At 41.8% G+C, this 15652-nt stretch overlaps 2 protein-coding genes across 3 annotated transcripts; one reads left to right on the top strand and one right to left on the bottom strand.

Annotated features, from left to right (window-relative positions):
- Positions 1 to 782: 782 nt before the first annotated feature.
- On the bottom strand, positions 783 to 1718 carry LOC127771965 (glyoxylase I 4-like). Its single transcript, XM_052297928.1, has 3 exons — positions 1462 to 1718; positions 1176 to 1296; positions 783 to 1084 (listed from the first exon to the last, which is right to left on the bottom strand). Exons 1-3 carry the CDS (start codon positions 1716 to 1718, stop codon positions 848 to 850), a joined length of 615 nt encoding a protein of 204 aa, XP_052153888.1. The 3' UTR covers positions 783 to 847.
- A 7075-nt stretch (positions 1719 to 8793) lies between these two features.
- On the top strand, positions 8794 to 14653 carry LOC127770999 (kinesin-like protein KIN-7F). Of its 2 annotated transcripts, none has more exons than XM_052296780.1 (14): positions 8794 to 9103; positions 9668 to 9974; positions 10462 to 10551; positions 10656 to 10756; positions 10857 to 10970; positions 11060 to 11141; positions 11237 to 11304; positions 11412 to 11477; positions 11559 to 11683; positions 11790 to 12117; positions 12293 to 12406; positions 12485 to 13357; positions 13559 to 13860; positions 13953 to 14653. In XM_052296780.1, exons 2-14 carry the CDS (start codon positions 9725 to 9727, stop codon positions 14275 to 14277), a joined length of 2838 nt encoding a protein of 945 aa, XP_052152740.1. In that variant the 5' UTR covers positions 8794 to 9103; positions 9668 to 9724; the 3' UTR covers positions 14278 to 14653. The 2 variants fall into 2 exon arrangements, with proteins under 2 accessions (XP_052152740.1, XP_052152741.1); XM_052296781.1 differs by lacking the exon at positions 8794 to 9103 and adding an exon at positions 9209 to 9553.
- Positions 14654 to 15652: the final 999 nt, after the last annotated feature.

Genomic DNA, 15652 nt, shown 5'->3' with positions numbered 1-15652 from the left:
CACTTAAAATGGGACGAACGGCGTAAAATACTTGGGAGACGTGTATGTCGTACACCGGAGACTTGGAACACTTAAAACACTTTATTATATATAAACAACTAGTTTACACACACACACACAGATATATATATATATATATATATATATATATATATATATATATATATATATATATATATATATATATATATATATATATATATATAGTAAATTTGTTTGGTGCTCCATGGTGCCCGGGCACCATTGTTGAAATTGAGTATATATCCAATTCAAATGAGTATGAAACTTTTTCAATTACTTAGGTATTAACATTAACTACTTTACTAACTAGTTCAAAGCAAGTTTGAACTGAATTTGAACTTATTTTTGTTAGATTTTGATTCTAGCTATATAGCATCCATACATATAATTAGTTAGGTATGTAATCATGGATTGTGAAATAAAGTTAAATTTAAGTTGTTTTGTTGATAGGTATAGGTATGAATCAAATTATTATAACTAGGTATATACTCACAATTTGAAAATTTTGAAAAATTTGAGTGATTTTGTGCATTTGATACCATGGTGCCCGGGCACCATGGTGCCCCATATGAGTGTCCTATATATATATATATATATATATATATATATATATATATATATATATGTATGTATGTATGTATGTATGTATGTATGTATATATTGGGCAGTAATGTAATCTTGGCAGCAATCAATTACTACAACTAACGTGTATGCATGGTGCAGCAAATAGAGTACTTACAACTAACGTACGAATGAACCAATTCAAACGAATGAAATTTAATCATGTATTTATGTACAGAGGAGAGACATAAGAACGTAGCTCGAGCTAGCCATGGACATTGGTCTGCATCGCCGGCGGCAGCAGCTCAGGAAGCCCGGACGTCGATGCAACGATGAGGGGTATCACGGGGAGGTTCTCGCAGTTGCAGACCTCGATCATATTGCCGTCGGGGTCGTGGAAGAAGAGCTGGTCCACCACCGTCTCCCCGTCCCACACTTTCCTCACGACGAACTCCCGGTCCATGGCTCGTAGCCTCGCCTTCATGACCGCCATGTCTGAGCACTGCCATTCGCTCAAATCGAGTTAAGACAAATACGAACTCTGCTCTCGAACATAACAGTAGCTGATCGACCTGCGTGCATGCGACTGATACCTGGAAGGAAACGTGGTTTCCCATCGGGTTGATCGCCGGCAGCGGCCTTGTCGGGATGCTGCAACCGTCGGCGTCGTCGCCCCGCTGCAGCAGATGTATTCCCATCCCGTACTTGTATAGCCTGTAACAAGCAACATTTCACACTGAAATGATCAGGCATTGTGTATGCAGCTCGACAACTGGTTCAAATTTCTAACTACGAAGTTGCATGCATTGCAGATTACATCTTGATCGGTCCTTTTGTGCTGGACGCTTCAGGGGTAATGTAGGTTAATTAATTACTCACCAAGCTCCATTGAAGTTCAGGGACTCCGGCCGCTTGATGAGCTCGAAGCCAAGCACTCGGCGGTAGAAGTCGACGGACTTTTCCACCGACGTGCACTGAAAGGAGACGTGGTTCAGGCGGACGAGAGGCACGGATGCAGCAACGGCAGGGTCAGGCGCCTCAGAACCCATGCTAGTTTCAGGAGATGCAGAAGAATCATGCGATATAGTAATCGTCGAAAACAATTGCGCGCCATACGCATGTTTATATACATGCATGCATGCGTAGAGTAACGCGGAGACAGCAGTTGGTTCATCGATCAGCACACAGAAATTACGCATGAAGTGTCGTAGCACGGCAAGTCGGCAACCCCTGTGTTTGCGTCCGTGAAGCAAGCTATAGGTCGTCGAGACTTGTGACGTGTGAGATCTAGACGAGGGAATTCAGGGAGAAGAAGACTTGGTTGCCACGTATGTGTGTTCGATCCAATCCCCTTGATGGTCGATAGTCCATAGATCTGTTGCTGCGCTGGATTTGTGTGTGTGGTTGTGTTGTGTGTCCTCGACGAAGTTGACAAAGTCAGCTAAATTAGCAACGTGGCGATGAGTTTCTTTGATTAACTAGCATTCCACCGTCATCCAGAATCATCTCGGAAAAAAAGAGAGCATCAAAATGCATCATCCAGAATGGCAGTCGCATGTGACAGGCTGACAGATTTCTAAAAGGTTGGAGGTTGGTGTGGAGCCTTAGTTTAGTTTTCTCAATAATTTTCTAAGTTTTGAATTAATAAATACATAATTTTATATAGTTTATTTGGAGCTTAATTTTAACCTTTTTTAATGTCCAAGTGAATTTTCCTGCACAATTTTTACACGCACCTTATTTTGGAAGTGGAACAGAATTTGATATACAACTTTTAATTTATGTTTACAATAAATTTTAAAGGTAGAATATATATCTTCTATATAGTTGGTACCAACTAATAATTAGTAGGAACTATAAAGCTCAACATTAAAGCATAACACATCATTATCCACTAGTAATTTAATATTATAGATTATCTTAAATCTCATACTAGATACATCATCTAAAAGATAACATTGTAGAGCTTAACATACAAGGATGTCACTTCATCTTTCTCACATTATTTTCATAATAATTGAACATTCATTATTTATATATTATTTGGCATATATTCATTTATGTATTTTATAGTAAATCGTGGGGTATCACTTAGTTGCATTTGGTATATAAGTTTAACTTCTATTTTCATTTATATAACTAGGAAGGTGGCCCGCGCGTATACGCGGGCACTTATATTATTTGAAAGGTAAGATTATTGTTTGTTCAGAAATTTTGTCTCATAAATTCGGGGCAAACTAAAGTTTGGATAATGTTATTTTATAATAATTTAAGGGCTCTATTTTTCTTAAGGTACTTTAGAAAACCATTCACAAACTTTTGAGTAGAAGATGGATTAAGCACTTACGACTTTTGAATCATGTTTTTTTTCTCGAGTAAATAAGAAACTATTGCTAGTTAATTATCATACAGTCCATGTATATACATACCGTGTAGTATGCCCGCAAATTAAAAATGCGAGTGCAAGATACTCAAAATTCTTTTGATTAAATCGTCTCATGAAGACGCATGATATAGTAATAAAGGGAGGGAAGCATATGCATGGGAAAAAAAGAAGAAAGAGAAAAATGAAAAAAGGGAGGGGAGGCGTACGTACCCGCGCATGTAGGTGCGTACCTATGTCGAGGTGGGACCTCGTAGTATTTAGTTTGTTTTAAGATCAATTTAATCTAATGGTTTATAATATTAGACCTACGGATTTAAGCGAAATAAAATAATAGATATTTTGATTTTTTTGTTAGAATTTAATATTTGCCCTAATTTATTATAGCACCACGTGGCAGCTTGAGAGCATTTTAAGAAATTTTAAATGACTAATTAGAATGTTAATTGCGCAATATATATGTATGGGACATATGGTAATATTTGTTCCAACTTCGTCCATGTTTATATACATGTAGAGAGAAATTAATTTTGTGGCTAGCAAGCCATTAGATGTCTAATTAACAACAATTAATTTTGACACCTATTTACAATTGTTCAGAGCAACTCTTATATATTCATCTTACGACTTTGATGATCCGTTGTTCACCAATTTACTGATCATCATGGCTCGCATGAAAAAAAATATGTAGTACTTAAGGTTTAGGATAGCTGAAATTGATAAATTATATAATTTATGTGATAGCTATTTGAGGGTATAAACGAATGAATTGACTTCTAAAAAGTTAGAATGTTGTTTAAAGAAGACACCATTTAGAAACTTGGAAAGCGTGCAAACAAAAATCCAAAATATGAAATCGGGAAAAAAAGAGAGGGCCTTAAACTCCCTTTATCACCTTTGTCGTAGTAAGAGTTCTATTGATATTCGTCAATATTGCGCTCACATTTATAATATAATGATTCTTTTCACCTTTACGAACAAATAGTACAAAATCCAAATATGAAATAACACAAATACATTATAATTGTTATGTAACAACTCTCGTTTTCAACTTAAACAGAGCTAATTAGTGTTGAGGAAAACACAACCCATGGTGCTTAATTATTCTCTCATTGCATCACACCTTTAATTTTTTTCATGTTATTAACAAAATTAATCATCTCCATATATGATTTAATACGTGGCAAAGCGGTAGCACTATAGCGGTTGTGACCACCTTAGATGTCTCAGACACTATTCTTTGTCACACGTGCGAAAGGCAAAGGTGCAGACGTGCATTGTGCAGCGGGCAAAAAGAGAATTTTGGACGCTTTATTTATTAGCAAATAATAGATCCGATGATTATAATAATAGGTCCACCAGTTCTAGCGTAAGTGTAAATTAGTTAATATAGATTTTAAATTTTTAATTTAATGGGTACACAATATAATGGTGATAGTGCATTACTTGAGAATAATAGACCAGTGTAATAAAAAGTAGATCCGATGATTAATATAATGGAGCCATCAGTTTAAGTGCACGTATAAATTAGTTAATATAGATATTGTTTATTTGATAGGACACGATATAATTGTGTAAAATTTATTTTAAAATAGTGCATTATTTGAAAATAATAGTACAGAGTAAAAAGTACACCGGCTTAAGTTATATGATGGTAGATTCTTTGTTTGTAAAATTATCATTATTTAAAAAATATATCCATTATATATATAAATGGAAAAAAGAAGAAAAAAGGAAAAAAAGGGGGGGGGAGGGTACGGTATATACTCCACCTGCCAATGCACGGGAGGAGAGGATAGGTGGGACCCATGGTATTTAGTTTGTTTTAGGATCAATTTTATCTAACGGTGTATAATATTAGACCCACCAATTTAAGTGAAAATTAAGGGATATATGTTATGTTTTTTCTTAGAATTTATAGGATTTTCTCTATTTTATTAGAGCGCCACGTGGTGGCTTAAGAGCGTTTATAGAAAGTTTCATGGACTTTTAGTATATAATAGATAGATTGTAATTTGTATAAATTATAGCTTCTGGACCCACTAAGGCCATACATCGAATACATTTCTCTTTTTTTTTTTGCTGATTTATGTGGTAAATACTAGGCCTCCAAAAGCCAGAGCTAACATGGTTACATGGACATCTAGTTGTTGCTTTTAGAGCTATCTTTTGTACCCCCTCCGTCTCTAAATAGGTGGAGCATTAAAACAAAGGTTAAAAAACTACTCCTACTATACCTTCATTAATATGAGAGAACGATAAGTGGAAAATGGGGGAAAGGAGAGTACTATTGGTTCAGTGACTAAAAATAATAAGAAAAAAAAAGGTAATAGTATTAAAGAGTTCTAGTGAAATACTTTGGAAATATACCTTTTTAAGGACAATTTTTAGGCTAAAACTACATTTATTTAGAGCATGCTTGGTAGAGCTCCAGCTCCACTTCTCTTAGAGCTGGAGTCCGACAAAACGGTTTTAACTCCACCCAAAAAGGGAACGAAGTGAGCTAAAGTGCTATCACGAAATAAATAGGTGCAGTGAGGTTTAGGCTGCTTTACAACTCTACTTCTGATCCACTCTACGCCTGACCCAGCTTTTCAAATTAAATTTAGGAGGTGGAGCCCTATTAAACAGGTCGTGAACGAAGGAAGTGGTGTAATATAAAGATAAATAACTCCATCATCCAAAATTAATACCTATGAAGTTGTACTCGCATGAGACTCTATTTAGTGTCCTATTAATTTACTTATAAAACTTTAAAAATTAACAAATTTTACCTAATATGGACTTTCCTTGGTATAAGTTGAATATTTACATTAGCCTTGCATATATGTTGTTTGCAACCCTGAATATGAACAGGTGGTGCAATTTTACCCCTCCCCCCCCCCCCCCCCCCCCCCTAAGAAAACAGAGTGGATACTTTTTTCAAGAGCTTATTACACATACTTTGCAAAGTCCGGCTTATTTTGATGGAGAACAACGGAGTGAAGATGATCAGCATGTTAGAACTACATATAATCCTGTCCTTTTAATCTAAAGACAAATCTCTCTGAGGAACACAATGTGTATGTTGTTTAGCATTATAACATTATGGTGTAACATGGAACATGGACATGCCAATTTATATGGTGTTTAGGAGACAAAAGATTCACTATGACCATACATTATATTCACTATAGCAACACATATAATATGCTTTTTTATCAAAAAATAAATAAATCATTACGTCCAAAGTTAACAAGAGCTAGAGAAAAAGACTAAAACACCCCTCATTAATGAAAGGTTAGAATTGGTGAGTGGGTGGATAGGTAGAGCCGCAGAGGGTATGAAAGGGGTAGATTTTTTTTTAATTTATGAACGAGGGTAAATAAGAAGGTACGAATTGACTTATTTTGAAATAAAGTTTCTACTTTAATAATAATTTTCGGATAGATGGTCATTAAAATGGACTCGGACATTATATTACATGGTTTGCTTATCAGTGTATCAAACCTCAGGCTATTGGCTGATCATAGGTAAGGGTAGCCAATCAATCAATCACCCAACCAGCCTGCCGTTAGATTAGATGTGTCAATATCAAACATGCTCGACATATCAGTGAACAATAAAGAAGCATGTGCCAGATGTTTTCTCTTCGTATGTACTCTCCATCCCAAAAAAGAAGAAACAAATTATGGATTTCCATGTCCAAAATTTGACTGTCCGTCTTATATAATTTTTTTTATAATTAGTATTTTAATTGTTGTTAGATGATAAAATATGATTAATACTTTATGCGCGATTTGTCTTTTTATTTTTTTTCATATTTTTTTTAAATAAGATGTCAAATGTTGGATACGGAAACCTAGGTTTGTCTTTTTTTTTTTGGGACGGAGAGAATAGAGTAGACAGCCCGACTTTGATTAGAAGGTAAGCATGCCCTCAACCTCAATCAGTGACATCCTCTCTTTTGCACCTTTTGACAACAAAATATCACAAAGTCGAAAAAGAATAACCACAATCACCATTCCCGACAACTGCCTAACTTAACTAATGTGACGAGACGACGCAAGTGGGCTGTAAGAATGTGGTTTGGTAGAACAACAGTGTAGTAGTACATACTGCTATGAATTCAATTGGCTAGAATATCAGCCATAAATTATTTTTGAGCACTTTGGATTCTAGAGGGCATACACGACTGGACCACGCACAATGGTTCACCCAAAGAAATTCCTGTCACGTGTTAACCGGCAAAGTACGCGCACTGGACCCCGTCCTAAAAGGACGTTAATTTGTTGTTAACCTGACGAAGAATTCCGTCAGGCGTGCAGTCTCTCGACTGACCCCCTCCTCTCCCCCAAAAACACAAGCAGCGCCTCCTCCAAAAACAACGGTTTTCTCTTGCCAGCCAGCAGATTCGCGCACCAGCCGCACGGCGCGACGATGCGCGCGAAGAACCGCCGTTTCACTGGAGCCGTGGAGCGCGCGTCGCTTCGCACGTCCGCGCTCGCGATACGCGCCGCGGCTACCGACAAAATCCGTACGACGCACCGTGCCGCACCTCCTCCTCCTCCTCCCGCGGCGGGAGCGGCAGCTTCGGTCGCTGCCAAGCGGTACGGGACGCGCGGCTCCCGTCCGCATGACGCGCATGGACGCCACATGCGCCGCGCCGCGCGAGAGTTAACCGGTGCGGTGCCGAATCGCTCGCTAGATGATGCCGCGAGATCTTCGGTTGGCGCGCGCTGTTGACTTCGTTGGCCTAGCTATCGGGGTTGCAGTCGCGGATGGCAACCGATACTATATGTACTAGGAGTACTACTACCGTAGACGTAGTCACAAGTACGTACAGTTCGTTGTGTGTAGTGTAGGTTTTTCCCTTGAAGCTCGATCGTGGCTTCGAATCGATCGGTCGTTCGATCACTGTTGTGGACAGTACTACTGTACTGGTAGTACCAGCCGTGCTATTGTCTTTTGATTTGCTAGTTCGCCAAGTTTTGAGAGGGAAATGAGTGCGTGTTCACCGGGAAAGGGTAGGTCAGTGATCCTTATGCCTTGGACAGCATGAGTGCAACTTTTTGCGACGCAGTAACTGGCACGGCCGGCAAAGGTACAGAACCATCTACGCCGATCATCATTCACCTCATCAAGCGACAAAATCTAAGTGCCAAGCATGCTATTATTCCCGAAATGATATCGACAAAAATGAAAACAAATTCTCAGATCAAGACCAGCTGAAGTAATGCAGAAGGTGCGCATCTACGCAGAACAAGGTGTGATTTCTCAACCATTTACAGATCGACAGTACAAGAAAACATATACAGGCATACAGCCAGCCACAAGAGCTAGCTAATTAAGCAAATGGCACCGCTTAAGGCAGCACGCCTAGTAAACATATACCGATCGAGTAAGTTTCACGTAACCTCTCAGAAAAATCCAATTAGCAATTGCTTTACCACTAAGGGACTGTAACTGCCAGTCACATCAAGATGAATCTTCCCTCTTTCTCCCAAACAAAATTCCTAAACACAACCACGCATCATCATCCACGCCTAACCCCCTAGTGGTAATCCCTGCTTCCTGAATTCTGAAGGCACCAGTCTGGCCGCCGTGAGTCTGTCAGTCACTCCAGTCTGAGACCTCAACTCCTGTGCAAACAAGAATACCCAACCCAATGATGATCCACTACTCCGTGCCTCCGTATGTTTAGTGCTCGCAATACACCGAAAAGCAGAGGGGCATCGCGCAAAAACGCACGGCAAGGAGCAACCAGCGAGAGCGACGTGGGGAGTGGGGACAAGGGAATCAACGGTCTCCTCTCCGGCTCTCTCTCCCCCCATCCGTGTGGGAAAAGGGAAAACGAGGAAAGGAAGGGAGGGGGCCAAAAGGAAAAGCCACCGTCCTCTACGATATCGCCCAAAAACCTGCCAGATCGTGCCGTCGTGGGGAGGGCGGGCTGCCGGCCGCCGCTGCTGCTCACGGAACGGAACCTCCACGGCGCATCTTAGGAAGACGGGAACCCCCTACTCGTCCTCCCCCTCGATAGTTAACCGACACATATATCGACCGCCATGGCGGCCGCCGCCAAGCTCGGCCGTCGCGCCGTGGCGGGCACTGCAGGGCGGCTCCCGCTTCCAGAAGCGCGCCTCCGCCTCGGCCTCTAGGGTAGGTAGACTCGTCGCCTTCACCTTGTTTTTCTTGCTCCCTCCCTTGCTGTGGCTTGAGCATTACGGGGTTTCTGCTACTTGGCAGCTAGTGCCTAGCTCACTGATGTGATATTGTGATCTAGTAGTAGCTCGCGATGCTGCCCCCTGCGGGCGCTGGTTGCGCCCCGTCGGTGGGATCATAAAAAAAATGCGCATATGCTTAGGCGTTCTTGGGAAGTAGCCGCGATAGTCAACATTGGAATGAGTAGAGTAGCTGCTCTGCTTGCGGGGCGGTTGCTAGATTTAGGCCTAGTTAGTGTGCGATTCTACTGTTGCGGACGACGCTCTAACCACCATCTTAATCGTCTCCACGACGATTGGGGGTCCACGAGAGGTGCTTGCCTTGCCTTCTCCTCCACCTGCAGGAGCAACAACTCAACACCCCGTGGCTCCCCTCCCCGCCCAACGAGTAGGACGGGTTCTTGAATTCCAGTTTGCCTTTGCTGACCCGTTTGATTATTATTTTTTTGGATGTGACTGCTTTTCTGTCGCTTATAATGGTGTGATTTTGGGCTCTTGGCAGATGGTGTAGGGGCCAGGGGAGAGGGGGAGTGTGTGTGTGTGTGTGTAGAGGGGTGAAATGGGGGCGATTGGCGGGGATGAGGTGGTGCAGTGGGACAAGATGGACGGAGGTGAGGTGGTCAATGGCGGCGGCGGCGGCGGTGTGGGGAAGCTGGAGAGGATACTGGTGTCAGTGAGGCTGAGGCCTCTCAGCGACAAGGAGATTGCGAGAGGGGATCCGTCGGAGTGGGAGTGCATCAATGACACTACCATAATCTCCCGGAGCACCTTCCCTGACAGGCCATCGGCTCCGACTGCATACTCCTTCGGTTAGTTCATCACAAGTTCACAACTCTGGGTTTTCTACATCTGTAATTCATTAGTTCTGCATCTCCTGTTAGGATTTTGCTTATCTGGTCAGCTCTTATGTATTGCATTCCAGTTGCTTCAAATCAGGACAAACCTTGTATATTTCTTTAAAATTTAAAATCTCAGAATTTAACATAACTGCCGGAGTCCAATCACTGGTAATTTGTTACTTATACATCGTCGTTTGTTACAAGTAACAGAACACATCGACACATTCCTGTTCCAGTAAAAAAAACCTGACAGAACACCTTTAGAAATTAAGCTAACCCTCCTGAAATTGAATGTTTACATTTACAAATGTATTGGACATTTTTTTTTGGTAGTGGACAACTACACACCACTAGAATACAGATAAGTGGGAGTTTAGTTTGCTCGTACTACAAGTATGCTCTTTAATATTCTCACTTTCCAGCTGTGTTTTTTGACACAACTCTATTCCAATTGCAGATAGGGTATTCCGCTCTGACTGCGATACGAACGAAGTATACAAGCAAGGGGCCAAGGAGGTTGCCCTCTCTGTAGTTAGTGGCATTAACTGTTAAGTCCAAACCTATTGCCTATCTTATCCAATTTGGTTTTGATTGAAGATTGCATGAACTAACTGAACACATTTTATTTCCTTTTAATTTGTTCTGTAACAGCGAGTATTTTTGCATATGGTCAAACAAGTAGTGGAAAGACATACACCATGACTGGCATAACTGAATATACGGTAGCAGATATTTATGATTACATTGGCAAGGTAATCAGCCACCTATCTTAGTACCTATTAATCCATAGCTGGTGTTGAAACGACACACATTTGAACTGTCAGGCTGATAGGCATGTTGTTCTTTTTGCAGCATGAGGAGAGAGCATTTGTCTTGAAATTTTCAGCAATAGAAATATATAATGAAGTTGTAAGGGATCTGCTAAGTGCAGAAAACACTCCTCTTAGACTTTGGGATGATGCAGAGGTCAAAACAACTCCTACTTATCTAATTATTTTTAAATCCTGCTTGGCTCCTGCTTTCTACTAATGATCTTGGTGTTGTTTATTTTACAGAAAGGAACCTATGTAGAAAACCTCACAGAGGTTGTATTGAGGAACTGGAACCATCTCAAGGAGCTTATTTCTGTATGTGAAGGTGCGATGTTTGTCGTAGATTAATCATTAATACATTATCTAGAAAAATGTTTATAGGTGGTGATTACTGCCATCTGATTCTGTGTTTTTATATAGCTCAAAGGAAAACCGGGGAGACATACTTAAATGAAAACAGCTCCAGATCGCATCAAATTCTTAAACTGGTTTGTTCACTACGCAGTCACATTAGAAAAGAAAAAGGCTATAGTAAATATGTAAAATTGATGTTGCATTGGTCCATTAACTCTAACTTACCCATCTGTCCTTTCAGACAATAGAAAGTTCTGCTCGTGAGTTCTTGGGTAAGGATAAATCAACTACACTTGTGGCTAGTGTGGTAAGAGACATTTAAATTTTGGTCATATTTCTTTTTCATGTAAAATGGTGAAGTTTGAGCGCATTTTGTTGTACCATGCAGAATTTTGTTGATTTAGCAGGAAGTGAACGTGCATCTCAGGCATTATCAGCTGGTGCTAGGCTGAAAGAAGGCTGTCATATTAATAGAAGTTTACTTACCCTAGGAACTGTCATTCGGAAACTAAGGTTGACAACGTAACTTAATACTTTGTGTCGTGTTGAATTCCAATTTCCCATGGCATTAGAGGATGGATGCTGTGGCTCATTTGATTACTTGCTTTCATCTATGCAGCAAAGTAAGAAATGGGCACATACCATACAGAGATTCAAAGCTCACACGCATACTGCAACCTTCTCTGGGTGGTAATGCAAGAACTGCGATTATTTGTACAATGAGTCCTGCCCGTAGCCATATGGAACAATCGAGAAACACTCTGCTATTTGCAAGTTGTGCAAAGGAAGTAGTTACAAATGCCCAGGTTAATGTAGTCATGTCCGATAAAGCACTAGTTAAGCAATTGCAAAAAGAGCTTGCTAGGTTGGAGAGTGAATTGCGATGTCCAGCTTCCTATTCTAGTCTTGAATCATTGGTGAAGGAAAAGGATAACCAAATCCGGAAGGTAAATGCTACTTCTGACCTTTATGGTGTTCACTCTTGCTATTTCTTTGTACTTAAAGAACTTGTGATCCTAAAATGATCATTTTTATGCATGCTTTATGCTAATTCTCTTCAATGCCAGCAATACACCAACTTCTAGCCATGGTGTAAAAGATTTCACATATTCTTCCTTGCAGATGGAGAAAGAAATTAAGGAATTGAAGTTACAGCGTGATTTAGCTCAGTCCAGGCTTCAGGATTTGCTTCAGGTTGTTGGAGATAACCATGTCCATGTTTCAAAGCAGTCCTCGGTATGCAGACTTCCTTAGTATAACTATTGTTTCATAACCACATAAAGTTATTACATTTTTCCTTCTATCTACATGTAGGTTTCTGGGAGGAACTTTACCTTCGATGTTCCACAGACGTGTGAAGATGAGCAATCAACAACTGAGTCATCAGAAGTTGTTGACAGTGTCCAAAATTTTAGGTTTCAAGGCCGGCGAGTGGCACAGAGGGAACATAAGCCTCAGCAGGCTGAAAATAATGTGCAGTTTACTACCCCATCTAGGTACTCAGTCAGCAGTCCTCCGTTCAGTGGGATGCTCCCAACTAACAGAAGAGATCATCTCTCACAGATCTCTAATGAAGATTCAGATGATATCTGCAAAGAAGTACGGTGTATAGAAACCAATGAAACAGGAGGAAATGAATGTTTGGAATCGTCGGCTGTGGGGAGCAATAGTTTGCAAGACCCAAATGCAGGTTCTAGTATGCATATCAACAATGATTCAAATTCATCTATGAATTCTAGGCTTCGTGATGAATCTCCAGTTACCCTTGAGCAGCATTTGGAAAATGTCAGAAAACCTTTTGCCAATATTGTAAAAGATCTGGGATCTTCAACACGTAATTCGTCAAGCTCTAATGTACTTGGTAGGAGCAGGAGCTGTAGGTCTCTTACTGGATCTAGTTTGTTTGAAGATTTGGAGAAGGACGATTGCACCCCACCAAACAGAAGTTTCATAGATTTCGCTGGGAGACCTCAAAATTGTCAAAGAAGGGGATCTGCACTGAACTATGATGCAGAGAGCGAGACCCTATCAAGGGCAGGGTCAATGCTTTCTGAAATTACTACCACGAGGGATGGACTGAAGGCTAACAGTTCTGTTGCAGGCGACACAGAATTTACTGGCATAGGTGAATTTGTTGCTGAACTGAAAGAAATGGCACAGGTTCAGTATCAGAAGCAAATTGGTCATGTGAGTCATTGGAAATGTTTTCTTGTTCCTGTTGATGCTGCTCATTCTACTTGTTTGAGAACTGCGCACGGTTATGGTGCTTCACATTTTTAATAGCTCAAGGAGGGCTTATTTATAAACTAAAAATACTCGTTGCACTACTTTAAGATAGTCCAATATGCCACATTTAATTATGATTTTGTTCTTTGTTTTGATTGCCAGAGTGGAAATGGAGACTTGGCAGAAGGAACCATCAGGAGTGTAGGACTGGATCCGATTACAGATGCCCTACAGTCACCTTCACGGTGGCCCCTGGAATTCGAGAAGAAGCAACAAGAGATTATTGACTTTTGGCATGCATGCAATGTTTCTTTGGTCCATAGGACCTATTTTTTCTTGCTATTCAAAGGAGACCCAGCTGATTCCATTTACATGGAAGTGGAACTTAGGAGGCTATCATTTCTTAAAGATACCTACTCCAATGGAGCGATAGCTAGTATCCCGAATACTTCTCTAGTTTCAAGGTAAGTCATGTTCAGCATACTTCTTACAAGTTCACTACATTACATCGGTTGTGACACTTCGATACCTACTGATAAATTGACTCGGGATGCAGTGCGAAGAAGTTGCAGCGCGAAAGGGAGATGCTCTGCAGGCAGATGCAAAGACGGCTCTCAATCGAGGAACGAGAGAGCATGTACACCAAATGGGGGGTTTCACTTGCCTCCAAGAGGAGAAGGCTACAGGTTGCTCGTCGCCTTTGGACCGAAACCAAAGACCTGGAGCATGTCAGGGAGAGTGCATCCCTTGTTGCCAGACTGATCGGACTCCTTGAGCCAGGGAAGGCCCTGAGAGAGATGTTTGGGTTAAGTTTTGCGCCGCAGCAGTTCACTCGGAGATCCTACAATAGCTGGAGATATGGGCGCTCTTCTCTGAACTGATTGAACCTACAAGATGCTACTGACGGAAGGGGGCTTTCCAGTTTTCCCATTTTGTTTTGTTTTGCTTTTAGGTCCTTTGTCATGCACTTCTGTATGATAGATGTAACTCATTTGCTATTTTTTATTGGACGATCAGTAGGGTCGATCTTATACAAAAGGAGTTCTATATCACCTGAATTGCAAGGTTAAAATGTATGTTCAACTAACACGAAAGACTTCCGAATGTTAACAGCCACTCAGCATTCAGAAGTAGTCATTCAGCGAGTCTGTTCCAATCTTGAATTCTGTGTACAAAGCAAGGCAATATTTACCGGCTGTACAAAATCTCAATCCCATCATATTTGATCGGACTCAGGCACTCAGCTGAATAAAAAGAAAGAACAAATGTTTATGTTCGTAGCTAGCATGGAACAGTTTTAACAGTCGCTACGGGCATACATTCTTTTCTACACTCCATTGGCGAGGTTGTACCATGTATGTATTGTCTTCCAAGGATAGAAGAGAACTTCTAAGACTGTCTCCAACAGCGGAGACCCATTCTAGAGACTCATATCATGGATTGGGTGATGCACAGTAAAAAGGTCAGACACTCAAAAATTCCCTTCTCCAACAGCCTTCTCCAACATACCCAGTGCTCCCAATCTTCTTCTCTCCAACAGCCTACGCTGGCAACTCGCGGCACGACTCCTCGCGACGGCTGGCAGCTCGCGGCACGACTCCTCGCGACGGCTGTGATCGGGGCGGAGCGGTGGTGGCAGGCGGAGCACACCCACCGGCGGCTCGCGGCACGGCTCGTCCTCGTGGCGGCGATGCTCGGAACGGAGCAGCGGGAACTGCGACGACCGCGCTCCGCCGCGGACTCTCCCCGTCGGCCGCACTCCACCCTAACGCCACTACGGGCCCACTACGTCTCCTCCCCGACGGCGCGCTCCGACGACGCTCCCCGACAGTGCTCCCCGACGGCGCGCTCCGACCGCGCCCCGACGGCGCTCCTGCCCCGCCGCGCCACCTCCGCCCCACCGCGGGAGCTCCGCCTCACCCTGGCCCACCGCGCGACTGCGCGAGCTCCGCTCCAGTGTTTGTGTCGGTGGAGAGAGGAGACGTATATTTGTCTAGCGCTTTGGCTGCTACCCAATATGCGTATCGTATTTGCCTCTCCCGTTGGAGGCTGTTTTTTTTTACCCAAAATCACTGTGCACGACGGATAAATGAGTATGCGTCGTGTTGTTGGAGACAGTCTAAAGGGATATTGGTGGTGAGGTGGTGAGGATGTACTGTATCTCTTAAGGATAGGAGAGAACCTCTAAAAGATTTTATTATTAAAAGTACATGCGGTACAATTGTAGCAGGACTTTTAATGAAATGAGTCCTAAGA

The sequence above is a fragment of the Oryza glaberrima genome, chromosome 4, assembly GCF_000147395.1.
Source record: "Oryza glaberrima chromosome 4, OglaRS2, whole genome shotgun sequence".
Classification (NCBI taxonomy): domain Eukaryota; kingdom Viridiplantae; phylum Streptophyta; class Magnoliopsida; order Poales; family Poaceae; genus Oryza; species Oryza glaberrima.
Note: the sequence above shows the minus strand (reverse complement) of the source record. Positions and strands in the feature narration are given on the sequence as shown.

What these genes read in the sequence shown, in the direction of transcription:
- LOC127771965 (XM_052297928.1), bottom strand. Translation starts at nt 1,718, where the DNA reads ATGCATGTATATAAACATGCGTATGGCGCGCAATTGTTTTCGACGATT. An exon ending in CTGAACTTCAATGGAGCTTG is followed by an intron (nt 1,297 to 1,461) that starts GTGAGTAATTAA and finishes TGCTTGTTACAG; the next exon opens with GCTATACAAGTACGGGATGG. An exon ending in GAAACCACGTTTCCTTCCAG is followed by an intron (nt 1,085 to 1,175) that starts GTATCAGTCGCA and finishes AGCGAATGGCAG; the next exon opens with TGCTCAGACATGGCGGTCAT.
- LOC127770999 (XM_052296780.1), top strand. Translation starts at nt 9,725, where the DNA reads ATGGGGGCGATTGGCGGGGATGAGGTGGTGCAGTGGGACAAGATGGAC. An exon ending in GCTTATTTCTGTATGTGAAG is followed by an intron (nt 11,142 to 11,236) that starts GTGCGATGTTTG and finishes GTTTTTATATAG; the next exon opens with CTCAAAGGAAAACCGGGGAG. An exon ending in ATGTTTCAAAGCAGTCCTCG is followed by an intron (nt 12,407 to 12,484) that starts GTATGCAGACTT and finishes ATCTACATGTAG; the next exon opens with GTTTCTGGGAGGAACTTTAC.